At 48.9% G+C, this 24,203-nt stretch overlaps 4 protein-coding genes across 4 annotated transcripts in view; 3 read left to right on the forward strand and 1 right to left on the reverse strand.

Annotated features, from left to right (window-relative positions):
• The window catches only part of lmtk2 (lemur tail kinase 2), a 46,331-nt gene extending 38,070 nt beyond the window's left edge, over nt 1-8,261 (reverse strand). Inside the window, exon 1 of the mRNA XM_088936746.1 lies at nt 7,417-8,261. Within this exon, the coding sequence (XP_088792872.1) occupies nt 7,417-7,516 (100 nt within the window). The 5' untranslated portion in view covers nt 7,517-8,261. The remainder of the gene's footprint in view (nt 1-7,416) is intronic.
• A 1,694-nt stretch (nt 8,262-9,955) lies between these two features.
• Nucleotides 9,956-12,308, forward strand: LOC148818275 (parvalbumin, thymic-like). Its single transcript, XM_088936750.1, has 4 exons — nt 9,956-10,863; nt 11,178-11,310; nt 11,644-11,753; nt 12,134-12,308. The coding sequence occupies exons 1-4, from the start codon at nt 10,572-10,574 to the stop codon at nt 12,157-12,159; spliced, it is 561 nt and encodes a 186-aa protein (XP_088792876.1). The 5' UTR covers nt 9,956-10,571; the 3' UTR covers nt 12,160-12,308.
• Nucleotides 12,309-13,181: 873 nt separating this feature from the next.
• LOC148818276 (parvalbumin beta-like) lies at nt 13,182-16,067 on the forward strand. The gene is made up of 5 exons (XM_088936749.1): nt 13,182-13,350; nt 14,329-14,403; nt 14,786-14,918; nt 15,478-15,587; nt 15,732-16,067. The coding sequence occupies exons 2-5, from the start codon at nt 14,343-14,345 to the stop codon at nt 15,752-15,754; spliced, it is 327 nt and encodes a 108-aa protein (XP_088792875.1). The 5' UTR covers nt 13,182-13,350; nt 14,329-14,342; the 3' UTR covers nt 15,755-16,067.
• A 5,536-nt stretch (nt 16,068-21,603) lies between these two features.
• On the forward strand, nt 21,604-24,048 carry LOC148818277 (parvalbumin beta-like). Its single transcript, XM_088936571.1, has 4 exons — nt 21,604-21,664; nt 22,565-22,697; nt 23,456-23,565; nt 23,912-24,048. The coding sequence occupies exons 1-4, from the start codon at nt 21,604-21,606 to the stop codon at nt 23,932-23,934; spliced, it is 327 nt and encodes a 108-aa protein (XP_088792697.1). The 3' UTR covers nt 23,935-24,048.
• The last annotated feature ends 155 nt before the right edge of the window (nt 24,049-24,203 follow it).

A 24,203-nucleotide genomic window follows, 5' to 3' on the forward strand; every position in this document is an offset into this window, starting at 1 on the left:
TCCCCAGAACTCTCTGAGGAGCTCAGCGAGAGACACCACGGCAGGGGCTCGTGAACCCCCTATTGTCTAATCTGCAGAGACGCGATGGCATAACGCTCAAGAAACAACACAGATAACCAGCAGACATGTGGCCAGCCGGCTTCTTCGGTCCAATGATCTACTGACATCGTCAAGCTGCTTCTTGGAGGGATCTGAGCTGGGTTCCACAATGAGTGGTGGGATTTTGTTCCACTTGTGGCTCTATTGTAGAGGAACAGGCTCAATCCAGACCCCCCCCTTCTCGTTCACCACAGAGTGATTTAAATGAGAAAGATGAGGGGGGGCTTTCCCCGCCTGCAGCCAGAGGCGGAGAGCTCCTTTCAGCTCTGGGCAGGCTCCCCGCAGTGCTGGCCGAAGCTCGTCCGCCCAGGGCAGCGCCCTCCAGCAGAGCCTTCACAAAGGCAGGCGTGAAGGGAATGGGGTGCGGCGCCCCCACTGTCTCAGGGGTCATCGGGGCGCAGGCCTCCCGCCGGGCTCCCCCGCACGGGGCCGCCACGCTCTTCCAACAGCACGGGCAGCACCGCATCCGGCCCCTGACCCCGCTGACCCCTCTGCCGAAGGAAAATGTTCTGCCACTCGTCCCCTGCAAGGCGATCTGTTCACACCAGGGCGCCCTCTGACCTGACCCGATAGAGGCTGGTGCAGCGAAGAGCACAGAGTACAACAGAGAAAAAGTGTACAATTCACATCACGGGATGTTGCGCTACAGCTGTACCAGGCACAAGTTAAACCTCATTTGCAATACTGCGAACAATTTTGGTTGGTGCATTATAAAAAGAAGAAAGCCCAGGTATGTTTCCACTGCCGAGTAATGTCTTATGAAGATGAATTTAAAGATCCAAACCTTTTTAGTCTAGGAAAGGGGGAGACTACAAGGAGACCAGAATGCAAGTATTCAAAAACATTCAAAGCCTTAGTAGTGTGTCAACAGTGCAGCTCACACCGGAGGATACAGGCGAAAACCACGCAGAAGAGCCTTCAGAACTGAGCATGTGAGTGTGTTACAGTAGGTCGCTCTTACACAAAGAGTTGTGGGAGTATGGAACAACAACCCAACAAAGCTGCTAACATACTTGACCCCTTTCTAAAAGCAGCTGGATGAGAAGCTCGGTTACTTAGCTACTAGCAGCCTCATGGGCTAGACAAGCCGAACCATCTCCTCTGGTCGTCAGCCTCTATGTTCTGATGAAAACCCCGAAGCGTTAATGTGCCTCAGGCGCAAGCCCTCGTCAGCACTCTTGTCCTGCAATGTGCTTCCAGAGAAGAGGCCGAGAACGAGCCCCGTTTCCACTGCGGCGTGAAGCAGAGAAGACAGTTCACACTTCAGTTACCTTACAGCACATAGCATCAATCACCACAAACAGAAAAGGGCAGCTCAAACCCCATATACGGAAGTACGGCTTAGACCAAGTCGTTTTTAGCCAGATTTTCAGAATGTAACAGCGTGGCACAGATCCATCGGTTACAACATGACCTGTATGGAGGAACAGGAGACCCTGGTGTATCAGTGCTCCAGATATTCAGCGAACCAGTCAACGCTGATAAACACCCCCAACGATGCGATAAAAAACTAAACGAAATCTGTGTTTAACTGTAAAAAACAGATTCCACTGGCCTCTACCCTTCCCAGTGTAACTGTCAAGACAATCCTTTGCTCCCATCCCTTCGACGTCTGCCGTTCTCTGAAGGAAGTACAGACCCGCCCCCCTGCAAACTCTTTCTGGATCCACTGAAGACACTGCACTGGCCTGTGAATCCCAGCACACGCCCAGTGCATTTCGAAACACACCAGTCACACCCCAGGACACCACTGGGCCCGTGATCACCTGGCTTCGCCCAACAACAAAGTAAAGAAGAAACTCGTGTGCCGGCAGCATCCGAGGAGGAGCTCCCAAGGATCTGATTTCTACATCCCGTCAGATGAGAAACCTGAGCTCCCGGGCAGCTGGAGAAGTGGTGGCCCGAAACAACAAGAATCTACCTGCTGTCTTATCAGGAAGCCCTGGCGGTTCTCTACAGAGCCGCTGCTTGACGATCCAGCCCGTCAGCACGCTATGAATAGCTCCACGTTTGAAAGGGGTGGCCAGGATTTACATATATTAAGTGCCGCATTTCCATAAAAACCAAAAGGAACCAAGAAGAGAGATAAAATTCCTTAGATGTGTCTGTCAAAACCGCTTTGTTCCCTGCAGGGTAATGTCTAACGTTCCTACCTCCACTAAATCTCACCTTTCCTTCTTTAATTACTAGAATCTGAAAAAAACATTAATGGTTTCTCCTCTCCTCCACCGTACCTGAACCGCAAATCTAGGACTTCGACCTGTGGACCCACAGATCCATCCAAAGAGGACGCGATGATAAAATACGTGACATGTTATCACCCATTAAGGGGGGAGGGTTCCACACACTTTGAATCGCAAGCAGTTCCTCTTTGTCCCAGGCTCTGGGACCTGGAAACGAAAAGCGAAAGAAGCCGGAGGAGCTTGAGTGCTCAGTCCATCACTCGCTGGCCTGCAGACAGGGCCGACGGGACCAAGCTGTGAGCAGAGCAGACCGATTAGACAAGGCCATCATACCGACACAGGGGGACTGACGGGCAGCATGGGGATAACTGGTTCAATTAATTCATCAATTAAGTATTCAGAAACATTCCAAGCCGACAGTGGAAAACACTGTGGTATCAGGGTATAGGCAAAGAGGAATTAAGAATTCCCAAGGAAACAAAACAATAATAAGGGAATACTGTAAGTCCATCATTCGAAAACAGGAGTGAAGGGTCTAACAAGAGAAAGAAAATTCAACCCTTGCAGGGAATTACTGGGAAAAACCACTTGCAAAGAGCGAACAGATCTTGAACAGCGCCAGCAATCGGGGGCCCTTCAGGTGTGGTGACTCAGCAGGGCTCGGGGGGGTCCCCACACCTGCGCGGCCAATTCAACAACCGCCCCCTTAACAGACCTAATAAGAGGTTTAATCTGAACTCTTTAATGTTCCTAAACATGTAGGGGCTTGCTACTTTATCACGGCAGTTCATAAGTAACTGGAGATCTCCCAACTTCTGAAGAGAGGAAAAAAAACTTTCAAAGGTTCCCCCCAACCAAGCGGCTTCCTGGTTCAGAGCTCGAAACGTTTCTGTTTCGCAAGTCTTCCATCGCCAAGGACAAATTACGTCTGAACACTGTCCCCTTGTTTGTTTCCAAGTCAATACCGAAACCCGGCCCGTCGCTAGGTTTCTCCCCTCGGAGAAGTGACAGTTTGTTAATCATCGACTCCGGCAGACTGACCGCTGAGCCAGAGAAACCCTTCTGTGAGCTTCCCCATACAGACACAGACAGAAGCACCTCACTGCATCTCCTTTTCGGCCTCCTCCTCTGTGGTCCCAGTGGCAAATGACCTCAAATGTGAAGTCCAAAACATCCACAGTGTCTGGCAACACTGCCTTCAGGAGCGCCGTGAAAACCTTTCTACAGTCTGCAATACCTGGCTTCAAGCTGGGAAATTTAAAACACACAGCAGAGGCTAAAGGGCAGGAGCCACTGTGGAATACAGAGAAAAGCCAGATTTAACTATCTCCATTCAAAACAGAGTGTAAATAGAGAAAGGGTAAGGAAAGAACTCACAGAAGAAAGGGAAGACAATTTCACACATAACCAGGCAAATAACACACAGCTCTGTGTCTGTTTAACAAAGCAATCACTTGTGAGTTTCACAGCATTAAGCGAGAGAAGGTTTCTCTTATGATTTATGCAAACGGCATTAAAAAAAAATGAATACATCTTCAGAAGCACATCATTCCCCTGCAGGAGAGGCCATTTACAAGTCATTTTCAAGAAAAAGTTTTGTCAGCACATATCGTTTTTAAGCACTGAAATAACACCATGGAAGCTTTCTGAAACAAAGTCTCCTTTCTTGTAGCATCTGAGTGATTTCATCCCTATGTCTTCATCACTCTGCATCATCTCCAGACTTCACTGTCAGCTAACGCCGACATGACCTCCTCCGAACCTGCCTCACTGCTGACAAAACTGTTCCTGAACTATCTGCCAAGTTCCAGACGCAATTTACTAAAAACTGCCGAGGAGGAGTTTAAAGCAGCAGCCAAAATCTGGACAGAAAAACGCCTTCAACGATTGCAAAAAAAAAACTTGTCGACATCATTCCTGGAATTTAAGTGCGAAAGACAATTCGGACATAATTATAATTTCTCCCCCTTCAGTCAGAGACTGGTGGGTGTCCTGAATTCCACACAGTATCTGCTGGTTCCCAGGGATCCCCTGAAACTACGGAACAGGAAAGGCGGGAGCTCGAGACAATCCAGTAGGAAGAGAATGAGCATCACTGGGCCAAAAGCTCACTAGTAACTTTTCTCATATGACCTTCGCTTGGTAATACCCCTGCAAAACTAGCCGCTCATGCTATCCAATGTCCATAAATAACATAACTGTCGAAGAATGCTTAGGATGTGAATGTAATGAGATCAGAAATTCTTCTCCATGTGATCTGCAGGAACATCCCTGCACTCGCTTCCAGTTCATAAAACAGACTGGTTTTAAAATTCTTCATGCTTTTATAGCCATTCACAACTCCGATCCTTCATACTAGTAGAGCAGACAACCTGTTAATTAACACTTAATTAACTCTTTAAAAGCAGGACTGTTTTTATTTTCAGAACAATAGCATCTAAATTGTGTGACCACACACGGAAGACACCGTCAGGATGTCTGTGCAAACCGGACAGCTTCTCCTCGGTCCCAGATCCAGACAAGAAGCAGAGGTAAAGGGCTGACAGCTGAGCGAGCCAACAACTCTTTGACATGACCTTTACTTGTTTGAGCTCTTCTCTTCCTGCTGGGCTGAGGGCTGGGTTAACGGTCCCGACACTGTCCTTACTGCAAAGCTGGTGCTGTGCGGGGACAGAGCCCTGCAAGCTGGGTCGGACCAGAAACGGGCCCGCCGGCCAGTGGCACGCCTCAGGGGCCGCTCTCGAAGTACAGAAGGAGCAGCGGGCCCGGCCTTGCTGGGATAGCGCGCTATTTCATCCAACATCACCACTTTAAAGCCTGCCATGATGGCCCAATCCAGCTGCTGCGAGAGTAGCTGGGATTTGGCACTTTTCCTTAAGATTTTCTTCTCGTTATAATCCCTCATCAAGCCTCTTCTCCAAAGGAGCCCTGAGAAAAAGGCGGGTGGGAATGAAATTCACTGAGACTGCCCCAGCGGCAGCGTCTAGGCAGCCTGGTGAGTAAACAGTGAATGAAAGGGCTTTTAGAGCTTCCCCTGCACTATCTATACTCTCCTGATCGACTTCCTCATCGCCACACCAGAGAACACAGGGCCATTTCTGACTTTTGACCTCAGTTTCCCTCCTGTAAAGGGATCAGATAACCTCACCACAGCAGAATCTCCTTGTTAAAAATTACCCACTTTATGAGTGAGATGGACTGTGTTCGCTTGCGCACGCAGGGAAAGTCACATGTTCACAGTCAAAGCACCCTGCAAGAGCATTTGAGCTGGTTTCAATGGTGTGTACACTAAAAGCAATCTGCTATCCCCAAAAGAGGATTTTGAAGTGTAATTATCCATAATGAGCCACTAATGGTACCACGAATCTTTCAGAAGAGAGATTTGAACATACTGCAACTTAAAAGAGGAACTTCATATTTACAGATACAGGCTAATGAAGTCAGGGCGTTTGTGAGACATACCTGGACACACCGGAGAATGACTCCCAGAGAGGCTGGGCTGGGGAGAGCAGGTTATAAATACAGAAAAATGGGCCATTTGCAAGGAAAAGGTGACACAGGACAGGCTGAGAGACGTATTATACCTGGCACAGCGCCCTGCACGCACCCTTCATCTTCACAGGTACACGCACGGCCGGCAGCCGCCTGATAAGCGTTTGCCAGACAGTCACGCTGGCCATTCGCTATCGAGAGGACCGCAGGCTGCTCCCCAGCAGGCACTGCGCACCGATGACATCTCCGCCAGACAGCCGACGACCAGCTTGCCGGGCATGAAACCGGATTCAGCAAGGAAAGTGGGAAAGGACAAACTGGACTCCCAGGGTGACAAGTCACGCAGGTATAGAAGCAGCTCTGCGCACAAAGGGCTGGAAAGTGGGGTGTGTGTCTGTCATGCAAAAGGGATAAAGAAGGAACCCGCAGCTGGGTTCTACAAAGTAAGAGCAGTGTAAATCACCCCAATTCTGCCCCACTTCACCCCCACGAGACACCCCGCACCAGAGAGGAGAGCAGGACACAGCCCAGGTCTGCGCCACGGAGCTACCGAACTGAGCTAACGAGGCCCAACAGGTTCCACAGCTCTGGCTCTCTAGGCTAAACTAGTTTGTGTTTTCTCTTTCCCCTCCTGTCCCGGGTCTGGCCAGGAGCTGCGGGTGCTGTGTGACGAGCACCGGCACGCAGCGGGCCGACAGGCCAGAGGCTGCACCCATCCACAGAACAGAACGGAAAACAGCCAGCGGGGGCAAAGCCGACAACCGCTCACCTCACCACCTCTGGTGGCTCTAGAGTGGTTCTGTTCACCGAGATCAAGTCCAAGAGTCATCACACTGGCAGCACTGCATCACCAACTTCCATCATTCAAACAGTAAACACACCGGGGGGGGGGACGATATGTCTCTTCAAAGACAAATCTGTTTTTTTAAAGTATTTTAATAGTTAAAATTTTAATAAGTAGCAGGAGTGCCAACCCGTTCAGACATGAACAGTGAACAGAAAGGTCCGGCTGAAATACAGCCTCGCCGCCTGTCTCCATGTCAACAAACTAGCTTCCGTAAGACAGGTCTGCTGCCCGCCGGAGCTCAGCCAGCAGAGACACGGAGACAGACACAGACACCGAGCGTTTCTAGCGACATCCCCTCCGGCTGGAGCGGAGGCTGCGGTCCAAACCATGTCAAACCGGAGACGACCATTAAATCCCCTCTAACGCATCAGCGTTCATCCCACGACTCCGCTCCATTTCCAGCCGTCCCCGTCATCCGGCATCGTTCTGTATTCCGTCTCGTTATTTTAAAGAGCCTTTGAAAAGGGCTCTGGGGGGGTAAGAGATTAATAGGAAGTCGATACCCATTAGCTCGCCGACACACGCCGCCAGAGAACATGTCGATACACCTGGAAACCAGACCGCAGCAGCCAGGCCAGGGGGGGGAGGAGGAGGAGGAGGGTGAGCAAGGAAACCCACCCAGACCACATATTTTTACATCTTTTCACTGGATCCGCTGCAAGCGCCGGCGGCTCGCGAAGGGAGAAGAGGCGAGTGTCTCCTTGACAACCGGCCGACCGTGATCTCCGCCGCCCCGGGCAGGGCGGCACCGGCACCGGCACCGGCACCGGCGGGGGCAGAGCGGCGGGGGCTCACCTGCGGGTGGATCCGGAAGCGGAGCGCCAGCGGCCGGGAGCGCAGCCAGCTGGAGGATCCCCATCGCCAGCGACAGCACAGCTCCCCGACGGCTCCCCATCCTTCGGCTTTCGAGAGGAAATCAGTCACGTTCACCCGTCTTCTCCGCGCATATGAATACGTGCGTACACAAATATGTATCAAAGCGGAAACTGAGGGGGGGGTAAATTAACCGTGTGAGATCGATAAAGGCGCTCGCATCGTTGGTTTTCACCCCCCGGTCTCCTTTCTGCGCGTTTCCTAATAATATATCGGGCTTTCGACACTCACTCGCTACAGCGTCTCATCCTCTGAAGGAATGTGAAAGGATCACTACCTTTCCTGGACTAGCATATTAGCAAGGTTTTGTATCACCGACATAACTGTAAGCGGAGGTAAAAAAAAGCAAAAGCAACGAAGTTAAACCTAGCTTTTAATTGATCAACAGTTCCAACACAATCAAACCCCATCACCGCTCCGCGGCGCCATGTTGTTTACTACGTCACCCCGAGGGGCGGGTTAAAGCAAAGCAGGTGCGGTGCGGGCACCGGAGACCGACAAGGACGCGAACCAATCAGACGCGGCTGCTCTGCCCGTCTGCGCAATTGTGCCCAATCAGCGCGTCCCTTGGTCTCTCGTTTGCACGCCTTGCTGTGCAGGGCTCGGTGACGTCACCGCGTGAGTAATGCTATGCGCTGATAACACAAGTCACTTGACAGCCATGTGAGGCACGCTAACGATGTCAGAAAGTGAAACACAAGGAAAGGTACGGCTGACATCAAGAGGGATATTCCTTAATTAGAACTCTGAGCCATTAATCTCAAACCTGTCTGACTAGGTTGAGTGGTGGAGCCTTTATCTCTAAACCAAATCACTACACAATCTTCCTGAGGCTCCCAGGAAAATGAACAGCGCGCTCTGTTCGTGGCGATGCGAAGTCGAAAGGTCCACACAGTTTTATTCTCGTCTGGTGCATTTTGTTTCTTCAGTCCCCGAGTAGAGTTTGGCCAGGAAAGCACTTCTGTAAACACTGAAATTCCCGCGACGTTCCAGGTAGAGCGGGTTTTGAGTGAGGATGACTCTTAGATCTGAATTGATACGGTGATGCGGGTCTGCTGCCGAGTTCCTGGGTTACAGATGAAAAAGTAAAGAGGGCTCCTGAGACCTGAGAGGGGTTTGTGTCGAGGCCAGGGGCGAGGCAGGAGCTGGGGTCAGCGATGGGGTAAGCGCTAGGGTTAGGGGGTCAGGTCAGGGCTGGAGATAGGGTTAGGGTTAAGGTCAGGCATACATTCAAATCGGGGCTTGGGCTGCACAGAGGTTCAGAGTTTGGCTCAAGGCTGGAATTAGGTGTAGCATCAAGGGTAAAATTATTATTACTATTTGTGTAATTTAGGAATTAGGACTGAGACTGTCTGCAATGTGTGTATATGTGCAGATGTACAATTCACCAGCTCTCTTTCCCATTCTGCTATTTTAATGTTTGTGAAGTCTTTATGAAGCTCTGAACTGCGCATTCCCAAGACTGAACTTGTTGTTTTGTTAATTTAGTTTCTACACGGCTGCTAGCCGTAGCTGAAGATGCTGCTGCCGTCAGGTACAAGTCGCGCTCATCAGACCCAAGGGTGTCCGCTCTGTCTCCCGGCAGCCAGACCTGTTCCGAGCCGGGATTTCAGGTCCGGCAGGGTGTTTTTAGGAGCAGGACTCCGCAGAGTGGCAGCTTGTGACCTTGTGTGCGAGCGACACGCTTTCTGCAAACGCCCACAAACATTAAATAAGTCTCGGGCGCGGGGGGGAGGCGTCTGCTTTTGAAAACCAGATTTTCAGCTGTCGGAACCGAAGACACCCCTGCTTAGTCCAATGAGCGTGCAAGAGCTTCACAGCGCCTCGCTGGCTCCCTGTTGATGTTTCGCCATAAACAGTCGCCATAGGAACAATAGAACAGCCACACAAAGATGGGGGGGGGGGGACAACCTCGCTTGCTAAGGAGGCTACACGGCTATACCGAGAGATACATATATATATTATTTCTGGGGAGGGAGGTAGACTCTGAAGTGTATGGGATCAGTCTGCATTAAATAAGACGTTTAAGACTTTTTATTCTGCATTTTACTACTCAGACAGCAGCGCGGAAAAGCGGCCAGGGCTCCCCGGCGCTCCCCGGCCGGGGGCGGCGGCTCCCCATTTCGGGCGGGACGCTGCTGTTGTGCCCCTGAGCAAAGTGCTTCAGCACACTGCTCCCCGCTGTATAACCGGGCGCTACTCAAGCCTCCACCGCGAAGGGGACTTGCGTCTTGGTTACCTTGCGTCTGAAGACAGAAAAACAACGCTGGCGTGAACTTCCCTTGCGTGTGGACCCCACCCTTCACCGTCCCCAAGCAGGTGCCGCGAGCCAGCTGCCCTGCCCCGCCCCGACACGGGACTCTCTCTGCCCGCAGAATTGCCCCCCGGCCGGTGCACCACTTCGCCATCTACCGTTCAAAACGGATAAATGCATGCTTGGCAAGGGGGGGGGGGGGGAACTGTGGGGGATTCATATTTCAAATAAGCGCTCGGCTCTTCCGTTAACATCATTCATAGGTACGGAAAGCCGAATAAAAAAGGTGAAAAAATCACAGTGACACCTTTACCAGTTGTACGTGCCGGTGACGCGTGTCCGGCTGAAATGTTCTGTGTGCTCGGCGGTGGCGTTCTGGTCTCCCCAGAACCCGTCCTGGACAGCATTCACCTTGACTTTCCGTGTCTTCACGAAATCATAATGCAGCGCTGATATAATAGATTCGTGTGTTTTGTTTTCCTCTCTGCACCTTGAACTAATCGCTGGCTCTGCACAAGAACGACCGAGCCGTGCCCGGCTCCTGCTTTCCAGCAACCACCTGGAAGCGAAACAGGAGTAACCTTCTGTGTGAAGCATCGCAGCCCGTTTTCCTCCCGCCCAGACCCTTTCCGCGGAGCCAGAGGGAATCGGACCCGGCCAGCGGCTGTCATTTGCAGGCAGACAAGAATCAGAGTGGAGATGCGCCCGTGCATTCATTAGACAATCTCAATAGGGAGGGGGAAAAAAGTCCTCCCTTTGGTCCCAATCTCGGCTTGCAGGCGTGTTATTCAGGCGATAACGTTAAATAGGATATACTAATAACATGAATAGATGTTGGGTGTTGGTGGGGAGGGGGGACTGGGTGGTAACGCGCACCAAGGCGCTCAGGTCTGGGTCAAGTGGCCGCAGTAACTACCTGTCATTAACACCTGTGAGTCGGCGCTGGTGGCAAAGACGTTGGAAAACAAGGGCAGTTGGCGAGCAGATCGTTCCTAGCGCCCAGCTGGAACAGAAGCGAGCCCTTCCCGGCGTCTCCTCCTCTCCAGGTGCGGCCATGGCTCTGAGCGGAGTCCTCGCTGCCGGCGCCATCGCCGCGGCCCTAAGCGCCTGCCAAGGTACAGCACGCTGCCTTCTGCCCGGGCTCGGCCGACAGCGGCGACCTCGGCGACCCGATAGAAATCGCCCCCGACCCATTTGAATATGTTTCCATCCACACGCGTGTCCCCCTGCAGCCGAAATACAGCTGAGAGTCGCTGTGGTTCATCCCTGGCGTGCGGACGACGCTCTTGTTTAAACTGCACACTTTTAACAACCTATTCGCCACTTATTTGCTCCCACACGCTCAAGTTCACGTTTTGCGCCCCGGATTGCGAGTTTCTTCATTTTGTTGCGTTTCTGTGCGGGTTAAAACCGGTCTCCGTTTCCGTAGCCACCGGCTCCTTCAACCACAAGACGTTCTTCGCAGCGGTGGGTCTGTCTAAGAAGTCGCCGGCGGACGTCGAGAAAGTGTTCAAGGTCCTGGACCAGAACAACAGCGGCTTCATCGAGGAAGATGAGCTGCAGTGAGTATCCCCGGCGGCAGGGCTGCACAGGAAAACAGGTGAAGGTCTATTCAAGGCTGAAAGGAAAAGACAAGAGACGCAACGTTTCGGCTGTGAAGCCTTCTTCAGGTGTGTGGCTCCAAAGCCGAAACGTTGTGTCTCTTGTCGTTTCCTTTCGGCGTGGAATAAACCTTTACCTGTTCCAGTCAGTAGGATTAATGACTGGAAATCGGCGCAGGGTTTGTCGCCTGGGCCGCCGGACTCGGACGGGGCGTGAGTTGTCCAGCGGGGCTCAGTGCACGCGTCCTGACGGGGCTCTGAGACTTCACGGGGCGCCCCACGCCTCGTCTCCAGGTTGTTTCTGCAGAGCTTCTCCAAAGGAGCGCGGGTCCTGACGGCTGCGGAGACCAGGGCGTTCCTGTTGGCCGGAGACTCCGACGGGGACGGGAAGATCGGAGTAGAAGGTACCGGCAGCTGAAGAAAAGAGCCCGTACTCCAGATTTCTAGAAGACCGGCCTGATAGCAGGCCCGACACGAGAGCAGGACCTGGTGTTGCTGCGCCAAGCGCTCGGCAACCGCAGGTCCAGACAAGAATCGGGCCTGAAGTTCTGAGAGATGCATCTTCCTTTGTGCTTTTTGAATTGAACCGGCGTAGGTAAAGAGATTCGATACCGCCCTAGCTGTGTGGCATTTTAGTATCGTCACACCGCACAAATGTTTTACAGGGTATTTGCTATCAAACGTCTAAATACGTTTTTCGTGCGTTTAAAAATAATGTGTACTGTATACAGTTGCAGTAGCAGAATAAATGCCAGGAACTGAATCTTCCTTTTGACTTTTGCAGAGTTCTCAGCCCTCGTTAAGTCCTAACTCAAGAGCTACTACAGCGATGTCCGCTGTTCTGCACCCGACAGTATTCGGAGACACGTAACCCGATACTCGATCGGACAAGATACTTTTCAAGACCCGCTTCTGTTACCTTCTTTCATTAGAAACACCTAGCTGATGCATTGTTAATGTAGACCACAAATTACTGAGTTAATAAATTCAGTGTTAATAAAATACATTTGAAACAAAACTTGTGACTTCGTTTTTGAACTTACTGGTGCCTCTCCGGTTAATATCTCTCCGTAGTGATGTGCCCGAGTTCTGTCCAACACCGTGACAAGATATACCATCGTTGTCTTCTTTTCGTTCGACCAATTTCTCGCCGAGATCACAACCTTCATTGTCACAACCCAGATTTAATCTCGCCTAAAAGCAGAATATCAACGATCAAGATCCAATCATCAATGCCTTATAATTACCGAACTGTAACAGTAATTATTCTTAAAGTATTCTGATATTTTTTTTTTAATTATACTCTTGTAAACTATCTATACACTTTTGGAAACCCCCTGAAAGGGATCTTCAAGATCCCTGAATCTCCTCAGAGATCTGTGGTGAGGTGAGTAAACCAGTTTTTCCAGTATGAAGCCCTGCCGCTGTACTGCAGCTGAGCTCTTGCCACACTCTTCTTATTATTAATATTAAGCATGGTGACAAAAGTACAAAGAAAAACTGATTTACATCAGCATATGTATTGTGCTGGTATACATCACCCACTTGAGTCCTTTGTTACAATTAATAGCAATGTCATAGCTTTATCACGGTGTAATACATTTTAATTCTAAGCAAGTGTTCGCTGGTGTCTAAGACAAACTCAAGGCTGTGTGGAAGTGTTTCAGGGATCTGCGTGCGCTGCGCAAACACCCACACACTCCTGCTTGAAGCTTCCCTTGAGCCGCGTGGATACCCACCGATCCACACTGCTTAGCTAATGAGCGGGGAGGTGTCGGCGGGCCTGGGGGCAGAGCCAGTCTCCAAAGCACCGGGAGCCATACCTCCTCAGTCACTTTGCTTTCGGATTTGCGGACCCACAGGTGATCAAACCCCCTGCTCACAGCTGATCGCAGGACGAGCGAGACCAACAGCAGGAGAGGCCAGCGGGCAAGAGGGCAGACATCTGTACGACTGAAGCATCCCTGGAATAAACAGGAAAAACTACAGCACAGCACAGAGGTAGGGTCGTTGTTTCAGCACTGGAGCAGCTCAAAGATTGTGATTAGCAATAGTAGGATTTCAGAGGCAGGTGTTATTGTACCTTGTATTGTGTGCCGTGTTCATATCAAGAGGGCTCTGTGAATGTGTGCAAGCACACACTGCGATGGGTGGCTCGCAAAGCTTGTGCATGTAGACCTGGCTTGTGTGAGGATCGGGTGATGCCGTCTCCTGCTTAGTATACAGAGGAGCGTGAAACGGGCATGACTTGAGCTCATATACAGGATGAATGATGAAGGAGCCAAATGAGAGGGAAAGAAATGTGCGAGAAGAAAATATAATTCTGCCGGATTAGATATATTCACCCTGAGCAAGAAAAACACAGAGTCCTCTGGGGGGGTCGCTGAAAGAAAGAGAACAAGCTGTAGACAAGGGGACCCCCAGAGGAGCCTGAAAAAACACTCCTGAGAGTTGGGCACTTTCATCTCTATCACTGATGCAACAGTGCTGCTGTCTGATTTATTCTCTATTGACAACAGGATTCAGCCTGGTGCAGGAGAGATGCTGAGACAGCTGGCTGAATTTCTCCCTAGATTACAGTTTCAGAAATGTCACTTTGTGTGACTGTATTTATTCCTCAGTTGACAACTTATGTAAAAAAAAAAATACAGACATAGATCCACTGGGCTAATGATCTGGCAATTGAAATGATGTGCAGTATGGGAACTGTTCATTTGTAACGTGATAGTGAACAGGGTGATGAGCCAGGACAGGGCAAGAACACTTCATCATAAAGCAAGCAGAAGCTAGTCAACACCTTGTGCTCTTACCCGCGTCTCCTTGACCGCGGTCAAGTCTCCAGGCGGTGCAAACCACACTGCACTCCATCTCGATGAACATAAAAAGAGCTTTTACTGGCACCGCGTTTCTGTACTTCCTGGTCCTTCCTCAGGGCCGTCACTTCTTAACTGTTCCTTCCTCCTCCTCTCCTGCCATCAGGGCTCAGGGCAGTCATGGCTTTTTCTGGGCTGCTGAGAGAAGAGGACATCACAGCCGCGCTCCAGGCATGCCAAGGTAATCAGGGGAACCAGGTCAGCAGGGAGGGAGGCTGTCTGGAGCACACAGGCTCCTGCTCCGAAGGGCCTCCAGGGGAGGTAAATAAGGTAACCAGGCAACAGGTGGGCTGGGGAGCAGGTACCAGTGGGCTAGCATCATGTTTTCACTGTGCTGAGACGACAAGTCTAAACATCTCAAAGCCCACCGGCCCCAGAGCCACTACACGCATTGGAAAATAGGGATCTGCCATTTCTCCGAACTGGGGTCCTTCCTGCTTACTTCAAAACTGTGTCCTTGCCGTTTTCTTCCCCGACGTGCTCGCTTAAGGGAACAGTGCCGTCTGAAGACACGGCGCGGAAGCCTTTCCAGGTCTCCTCAGGACTCTGCTTGTCTCCCACAGCGGCGGGCTCCTTCGATCACAAGGCCTTCTTCGCCCAGGTGGGGCTGGCCAGCGATTCTGCCGTGGGCGCGGAGAAGGCCTTCAAGATCCTGGACCGGGACCAGAGCGGATTCATCGAGGAGGAAGAGCTGAAGTAAGGCGAGGACGAAGGGCGAGCGCAGGGGGCAGAGGGTGGGAGACACTGGCTGAACAGAGAAGGAGAACCAGGGACCCTCCGGCAGCGAGACTGGGGGGAGGTAGATCTCAGAGCACAGTACTGGAGGTGTTGAACAGCGAGTACGGGCTCGTTCCTCTCCAAAGCTGTGTGGAAACTATGGCGGTTTCATTCTAACACGACGGTTCTCCGTTTATCTCCCAAGTTCCTAATCTGTACAGAAGGATTATAAAGGGCCTTCCCCCTGTCGTAAAGCATGAGAGAATAACAACACCTATTCTCATTATAACTGATAATGCAAAGGAACAGGTAAAGGTTTATTCCATGCTGGAAAGAAGAGAGACACAGTGTTCTGCTGTGGAGCTTCTTCAGGTGTGCGACGTCAATAAACCCTTACCTGTTCCCTTCCCTGTTCCATCTTATTACTGGGCCCGGCAAACTGTCTCCAGTCCAGAGAGGGATTAGTATTCAGGCATGAGCCCGCGGTGCCGCAGTGCAGCTCGTGAAGCCGCGTCTGATGTTGCCTTCCCCCACGCAGGCTGTTCCTGCAGAACTTCAAGGCCGGCGCCAGAGTCCTGACGGACGCCGAGACCAAGGCCTTCCTGGCCGCCGCGGACCTGGACAGCGACGGCAAGATCGGCGCTCAAGGTCTGAAGCTCCCCGGGGCTCCGGGGCTCCGGGGGCTCCCTCGGGCCCTGCGCCCCCGTAGAACCACAAGTGGAAGAAGAAAGCAGCGACAGTGTGGAAGGAGACACACGAGATGAGCTCACTCTCACTTTCCTTCTTTTCCAGAGTTCCGCTCCCTGATGAAGTGAGCCCAGCCCAACGCCGAGGTCCTGTCCGCGCTTGCGTCTCTCGCAGGCTGCGGTCGGAGGGCAGCGGCCACCACTGAGCCCTCGCAATGAGCTTGACTGCAAAACAAGGACCAGGCGACGTGTCCGACGTGTATCCCTCTCACCTTACCCAACGCTAAAGATCAGACATCTCATGTGCGAGTTGCTAGTAAGATGTCGCAGAGATCAGGACTTAGGAAACAGGAAGCTGTCTTTTGTAATATCCAGATACTTGTTTCTCCTTTCAGAATGGATATGTCTTAAAAGCATAATAAATTTGGAACCAAGGCTTCAACAGCTCTTTTCTTTTCTTATTTTCTGCATTTGACTGAAATTATAGCTCTGTTTCAGAATTAGAGGCTGCCCAAAGCCTGGAGATGTTATCTTTTCTTAGAGAAGAAAACCCAATAAATAACATTGTTTTAAGGCTGTATTTCCTGGTCTGGGTGATAAAAAAACATGCAGCTCAGAGACAGGCTCTATTCCTTCTACTGTACTCAAAAACGAGCCAGTGATCAGGACACATTTCTGACCACATTTATTCACTTTATGACCACGTGATTAGCACCCTCATTAAGAGAGACAGACCTGTCGTTTCCAAAAACTAAATCATTACTTGTCCTTAAACAGCGTCCGTTGTTAGTAGGAGAAATACTGTTTAAAACTGCAATACACACTGACGACGTGTTACGACCGCACCACCTGGCGGCACATCAACATGCTTCGAGTGCTGTTAACCTGCAGGTCACCCACTTCCCCATCAAGCGCTGCACGTCGGCAGTTATACTCGAGTCCTAGTATGTGCACGATGGAGAACGGTTTTCATCATTTAAAATTCGTTTTTGCTTTGCTAAAGTTATAAAAGGGGTCTGCCTCGTGACTTCTAGAACCTGTGGGGTGATGCTGAAAAGGCGCAAGAATGGATATAATAAATTATAATCCTTCTGGTCATGTTAACGCGAATATGAGCCAAGTCAAGAACTGATCTCTGTTCGACATCATTTGTTGAAAAGAAATACACCTCTAGACTTTCCCTGGTCTCCGCGTTGCCTTTCCACTACACTACCCGATTACAAAGGCACGCAGGTGGGGCTGCACATTGGAGGTGGTGGAGGGGAGTCCCCATTACCTGTAAAGCGCTTTGAGGTCTGGAGTGTCCAGAAAAGCGCTATATAAGTGTAAGCAATTACTATAATTATTATTATATACACCTGGCAGCATCCAGTTCAGCAAATGACTTTTCTATACATCAGGCACATTTCAGACTCCCCTAAGAAAACGGCGCACTTTCAATGAGAACTGGACACTCAGATGACATCTTGTACCTCCAGCAACATTATTTACTGCGTCTCTTGCAGGAAGTACATTATGAGACAGGAAGGAGACTCGGAGACCGCTTCAGGGAACACGTCAGGGCTGTGAGGATCAAAGATCTCTCCAAGACCATCGTTTCCCATTTCACCTCTAACGGCTGAATTGCTGAATTCATAACATGAACGCTGTTACAGTGACGATGTGGCCGGCCATCACAGTACGCGAGAGGGCCTCTTGGGTACACTAACTGAGTCGTCATGATTTCAACTCTTGCCCGATCAGCACTCAGCACCTCCTCCCTCTGGAACAGGACACTCGCCGGCGTCTCCTGTTGGTAGACAAGATAAGGTCACTTTACTGGCCATATACAATTTCTTGTATTAGGAGTTTGTCTATGAGAAATTTGTCCATGAGACACAGACAGACAGACAGAGAAGCTGGGGGTCAGAGCGCAGGGTCAGCTATTTATACGGCGCCCCTGGAGCAGCTGGGGTTAAGGGCCTTGCTCAGGGGCCCAGGGGAGGAGGATTCCTCTGCCGGCCGCGGGATCCGAACCGGCAACCTTCCAGCCACAGGCGTACACCCTTAGCCACGTGTTACGTATAGTACCTGTTGCGATCTATGAAAATTAATTTAAAACATCATCACCCGACCTGTAGTTCTCAACCCTGGTTCTGCTGGTGCCAATTCTCAAAACAGCTCGCTCCTTTAATCATTGGTGCCTGAAATCAGTCCTCTTACCTGTCCCTACTTGTATCTCCAATCACGCCTCGCTTCCGTTACTTCTGACTACAAAGCTCTCAGAAAGGCGACTAGAAACAGACACGAGTGGGAAATAGTCTTTCTTCCGTGTGTCCCCCGGGTGTAAAGAATATTTCTCCTCCAGCCGCTCTTATTGCTGCTCCTCACCTGAGCGAAGGCACTTCTGAAGCCCACTAATTGGTACAGGCTTGGCAACAATTACGGCTTTTTAAGACCTGAAAGCAGATTTAAGGCGGGCCTCCAGCAGATAATGGAAATTAATTTGCCCGCGATTAGGAATTCGCCTGGAACAAAGGCCAGAGGATACAGGGGCCATAACTAACACTCGTCATTTATTTAGATCTGTGGCCTGCGTGTTGTTATAGACAAGGGACAGGGCTCCTGTTCTATAAAATCTTTTCACTCCTTGACAGCCGTCAGGACTGGTATTCCGGATTTTTTATCATTGATTTTATCTCGATCATCAGCTTCTCCAAACTGAACGACCAGTACTTACGAACACGAATAACGTGAAAGCCAAAACAAAGGACAAAGCTCTTTGCAGAAGTCGTACGAGACTGATTGTAGGAAAGCTAAAAATGACAGCAGGTCTCCCCCTTACAGTTTGTTACCTGTAATTTGCATTTGTTTTATGTGCAAAGTCTCTAACGCCAATTAAGCATTCGGAAAATGTAATTTGTAATCGTACTGTAATACTAATTTTCTCTTTTCAGTTCACTTCCATTTTCTGTTTCCGAATGAAGCACATATTTCTGGACGTTACTGCATCTACTAAATACGCAGTCAAAAATCCTGGATTAAAAAAGGCATCCAAACCAAAATCCAAAAATTAAAAAAATCGCCAAACCAGAATGTGACGTTAACTGCATAAAAAAGTTTAAAGAAGGTTGTTTTTCAGTAAATGTATTTTTATTGGACGATACAAAATGGTTTAACTTGAAATAATCATCATATTCTCAACAAATCATGAATCTTGGATCTAAAGACCGTAAATATCTACAGTAATGCATAACGTGTATCAGTGGCAACACCGCCATCTAGTGGCTGGACTTTGTGTATTCCTGTAAATAAGAAGAGCGGTCTAATGCGGACTTTTTTATCTAAAACACTGGAAAGCCTTAGGGAGAGTCTAGGATAACCTCGATTTTCCTAATCCAACCGATTCTAGAGGTCATTTCCTCCAGAAATGAGGAATAGAAATAAGTGGTTTATGTATGAGTATAATATTCGCTACAGTATTATTTATTTTACAAACAACACTTGTATCAGTCTGATATGAAAGATGTGTTGGTAACGATACCGCTTTAGAGATCTCGTCGTGAACTATTAAAAGACGATAGCATCAGACTGCAACAGTATATTACAATATAGCTCTGTGAAAACCTTCCTGCACCGAGCTTTCCCTTAGAGTGAAAAACAGCTTCTTAACAGGGCAGGGGCTACAATAGACATGCTGTGTAGATGCAACCAGTTGCCTTAAGAGAAATGTCATTATTACACACAGAGTGGCTTGACTTGCTTCTAAATCAGAACACACTGCAGATAATAAATCAGAAGACATATCTGACTCAAAGAGCAATAGCACCCAAACACTCCCCTGTTTCCACCCTTCATGGCCAAGATGGAGAAACTCTCTGGATTCAGTCAGGCCTCACCACACATCTGTCATACTCGGTGTCTTGCCTGCAGCCCCCTGGAAATACAGGTGCCGTGACTGAGCTCGACGCTATCTCCCCGATCCCAGCTCCACTCGGGTCGCATGGCGAACACATAGCAGGGACAAGATACGGGAGCAGATGTGTGATTGTGACCCTCATGACTCTTAACAACCTAACATACTGAACATGCCTGCAGTCTCTTGAGTGTGCCTCAGTTCTGAGCAAGCTGCAAAGCAAGCTGGTTTTCATGTCTCAAACACACGTGTTTGTCATGTGTTCAGTAAGTGCTAGCTGTTACAGTATGTTACGTATTGAGGTCTTGAAGAAGTATCTAAGAGTTGGGATTTGGACATGCTTGCATGCAGTCAGAACCTTAATGTTTATCCTGGGAAGAGTGACTACATTTCAGGAGCTGGTTTTGAATGTCTCCATGGAAAGGACACTTGAAAAGTTTTGAGCTGAATTTCTGTTGTTTTCTTTGAACAAGAAGCTTCCACTTTAACAGAAAACTTAAGGAAGAGCAAAAGCATTCCTGTTGAAGAGAGGAGTAAAGTAATAAAGTCACGAGCTACCCAGATAGTTTCACAGGTCTGTTCCCAGCACTCCTGGGCAGTTTAAACAACATCAGCTCCCTGCACAGAAATACCTTCTATACAGGCGCATAGTAATGAATAAATATGCCAAGCATTTAAAAATGTATCAGCAATGTTATACAAACTATGATAAGAAATCTGGGATTCTGGACTATTTAAAGAAATAGTTATTAAAAAAAAGATTCACATTCAGTTGTACAGCATAGGAAGAGAGCTCAATGTATATGCACTAAAAATAAAGCCATTGATGGAAATATAAGATTTCACAGTGCAGTCACTGTATAGGGGTCAGACAGTTGCTTCTTTTTATGGAATGGGCGAGATACATTTTTTTGACTGTTCATCAGAATCTGAGACAAATATTAATAATTGTGAATTGGATCCATCCCCCACAATATAATGTTACTTCATTAGGGCCGTGAGGATTACCATAAGCTGTACAGACCCTACACATTCCTGGTGGAGGTATCCATTGAGCTGGCACATTTTGAAACCATACCCGTCTATCCACACTGTTTAACTAATGAATAGGGAGGTGTTTGTAGCCTTTATAAAAGAGGAGCTCTGCCAAGGACAGACAGTGACGATTCCATACTCATTTCCCCTTGAGGCTCACAGACCAGGAGGTGAGTAGCTCTGGGTAACACTGGTTTCAGTACGGGAGCTCCGAGGACAGCCGCAGGCTGGATTGGCCAGGGAAAACTGTCCCATTCTGCACAGAACAGACACTGCTGCAACAGACAAGGCCAGCGGCTCATGCCCTCACCGCCTCTCTGCTCCTGGATACTCCATGAAGGACTTGGGAGCATTTGCTGGGAAATTATACGAAACGATTGCTTACTTTTTTGTTGGTTCTCTGTTCCAATCTGCTGGTTTTAGAAGAGAACATTGTGCATCTGGGCAATACAATTTGCAATCCCCTTGTTCCCAGAGGAGCTGGTGGCGGAGCTGACAACATGCAAAAAGAACAGAGGAGGAGGAATGCCAGCAGGGGTTTCCTCTCTACATCATTGGGTTTCCTTAGCCAAGATGGTTACTTTCTGTTTCTGGAAAACAGAGTGAAAAAGTCTTGTTCTAGATAAAGAAATGAGAAGCTGTGGAAACTGCACTGATGATGCTGCACGTCTGATGCGATGCACTGATTTTTAATGATCTAAAATACAGCATGCACCATGGAACCACACTGGAAAAATAGCTCGGCAGAAGACTAACTAGTGAAGAACACATTTTTTAAGTTAAAATGAGTACGATAACTGTAAAATAATGAATAGCATAGCTGACAATTATGAAGCAGTATAAATCTTCACACACACACTCTTTGATATCTCTTATCTTAGAAAGTACTTACAGACCCATTGAACTTAACATTTTCTGTAATTACAGTGTTTCTCCTTTTAACAAAGTTCTGTGAGCGTCTCCAGGGTGTTGCTACAAGACAACCAGTCATGTGTTTTTGCTTGTCTGTTAAACTCCTCATTTTCTCTCCCTTCCCCCCAGACTGATCATGGCTTTCGCTGGAATCCTTAAAGACGCAGACATTGCTACTGCCCTCAAGGCCTGTGAAGGTAAACCAGCCTCCCTACACATTCAGACACATGTAAGAGAGTTCATCAAGGTATTTTCCCTCAAGAGGAATATGCTTGTCTAGAGCAGATCTTTCCACCCGCCTGAACTTCCTCGACACTTTAATACACATCTTTATGACAACCAAGTTTCTTCCCTGTCAAACTAAATGGCGCCATTGTCAGGGGTAGAATAGGAGCTGTAGGTAAACCACTGCCTCTAACACCAGCGCTTGCTGTAAGCCTGCAGAAAGGCAAAGCTTTCTTTCTTGAGGGTCTCCTCACACTAGCTAGACAAAGAATACACTGTCTCCTTACTGAGGAGGATCTACTCAGGTGGTTAGATGGTGCAAGTCGAAGGCTGAATAAATAACAAGGTGTTCTCCGAGAACTTCGGCACGTAGATGCTGTTCTCGAGAAGATCTCAGCGGCCTCAGTGGGAAGCGGGTTGCTCTGGATGACACGAATGTTAAAGTTTTAGCATTTGGTTTGCTTGGAACCCTCGGTAAAAAACAACAACATTCATTTCCAGGACAAGTAATCTTGTCTGGAAATAATATTCTGACTTAATTTTATTGCCAAGTGAGTAGAGAGCAGGCGGAAGGTGTAATAAAGTCAAAGACTTTGTCCTTTGTTCTTTTGCTGTTAACCTTCAAGTCTCCTCAGGTTTAGTGCTCAATCTGCTTTCGATAGGCAGGTACTGTGCACAAATGTGTCACATTTCACAGTGCTGAAGGCATCTGCCTCTAGTGAGTTGGCCCCCCCCCGTGCACAAAACAAGAGGAAACGCTCAAGGACGTTCCAGCTGATCAGCTGCACCTAGCTGAGCAGACATTCATGGGGAGAGAAGACAGTTGTCCAGCACTTTCACACTTTTGCTAAAACTCTGCTTGTCTCCCACAGCGGCAGGCTCCTTCAATCACAAGACCTTCTTCGCCCAGGTGGGGCTGGCCAGCAAGCCCGACTCTGAGGCAGAGAAAGTGTTCAAGATCCTGGACCAGGACCAGAGCGGATTCATTGAGGAGGATGAGCTGAAGTAAGAGAGCTGGGAAGAGACATTTCGATGATTTTCATTGTGCTTTTAAACATTAAGATGCTGCTGGACTGAACATACAGAAAGCATTAGTCTCTTAACTATAAGGTATTTCAGGGTTATAAAACAAAGCATGCAGAGAAATACACCATTACCATCCATTACCCCAAAGCCAGCTGTCCTATAGCCAGTTTGTCTTTGAGTGGTGAGAGGACATCAAACCCACCTGTGCATGTGAGCAACAAGATGCTCTGGTCCAGACCTGCACCCCAGAGCAATCACTGGCTGTCATGCCATTAATTCCCATTCAGTAAGACAGAGAAATGTAGTGGCAGCCTCAGCCAAAATGAACAGATAATGTGTATAGAACAGAGTACAGACCAGCAGAATCAAATACAATGAGCACTGAAGTGTTTGATGAGCTTTGGTTTTCTTCCAAGGCAGGGCTGTGCAATTCTGGTGGTGCAGGGCCAGTGTGTCTACAGCTTTTCTTAAGTGATTAAATTGGTCCAGTTAGACCAGTAAGAAGCTGATTCAGGTCGTTAACAGCTGAGTTGGGATGAAAACCCTTCCTGGACGAAGACAGAGCAGCTCTGGTCCTGGAGAGCTGCCTGCAGTTTTTTTCAGAGCAGCTGTGCATGAGAGCAGGCAGAGGCTGGCTAGAGAGCAGTATTCGCTTATTCACACACATCAGATCTGTCTCACTCGGCCAGCTGTGCAATTTTCTTAATCTTTTTCTCTGTTCTTTGCTTCTCCACCAGGCTGTTCCTGCAGAACTTCTCCGCCAGCGCCAGAGTCCTGACCGACGCCGAGACCAAGACCTTCCTGGCCGCCGGGGACTCCGACGGTGATGGCAAGATCGGAGTGGATGGTACGGAAAAGTGGGAAAAGGGGGAAGAGGGGGAAGAGCGCGGAGGCGCAGGGAGACGTTGTACTCCAGGGTGCAGGGGATGATGGGAAGGATCGGGAGCAGGGAAACGTAACAAAAACAAGAGTTTCAAAAAACTTTTTGTTGGACAGATGGGACCCTCAGATAGAGAAATGGACATAAGCAAAAAGGCAGGGGTTCCTGAGAGGCTGTCTGTCAATGAAAGCAGGCAGAAGCCAAGAACAGAACCCTTCAAACTAAGACAATCAAGCACCAGCTGGAAACTCAGCCACGTTAGAAACCTGTTAATTATGGAGTACTAATTGCGTGTTTTTTCTTTCTTTTTCAGAGTTCCGGGCTCTGACAAAATGAACAAGCCCACGCCCAAATTTACAGAAGCTGTGATGAAGGAGTCTTATTTATTTATTGTTTTATACAGTTCATGGCATTTGCAAATTGTGCTGTCTTGTGGTTTTTTTTTTTCTTATGGCAATGATTAAAACAAACTCATAAGGAAAAAATAAATGCTACTTAAAGAAAGAGCTCTTGTGTGATATTATTGCTTTATCCAAGCCTGAACTTAGAGGTGTTTACAGAAATCACTGAGGCCACTTATAAGATCGGTATGTAGCATTCGCTTT

The sequence above is a fragment of the Atractosteus spatula genome, chromosome 18 (assembly GCF_055471065.1).
Source record: "Atractosteus spatula isolate fAtrSpa1 chromosome 18, fAtrSpa1.hap1, whole genome shotgun sequence".
Taxonomy (NCBI): domain Eukaryota; kingdom Metazoa; phylum Chordata; class Actinopteri; order Semionotiformes; family Lepisosteidae; genus Atractosteus; species Atractosteus spatula.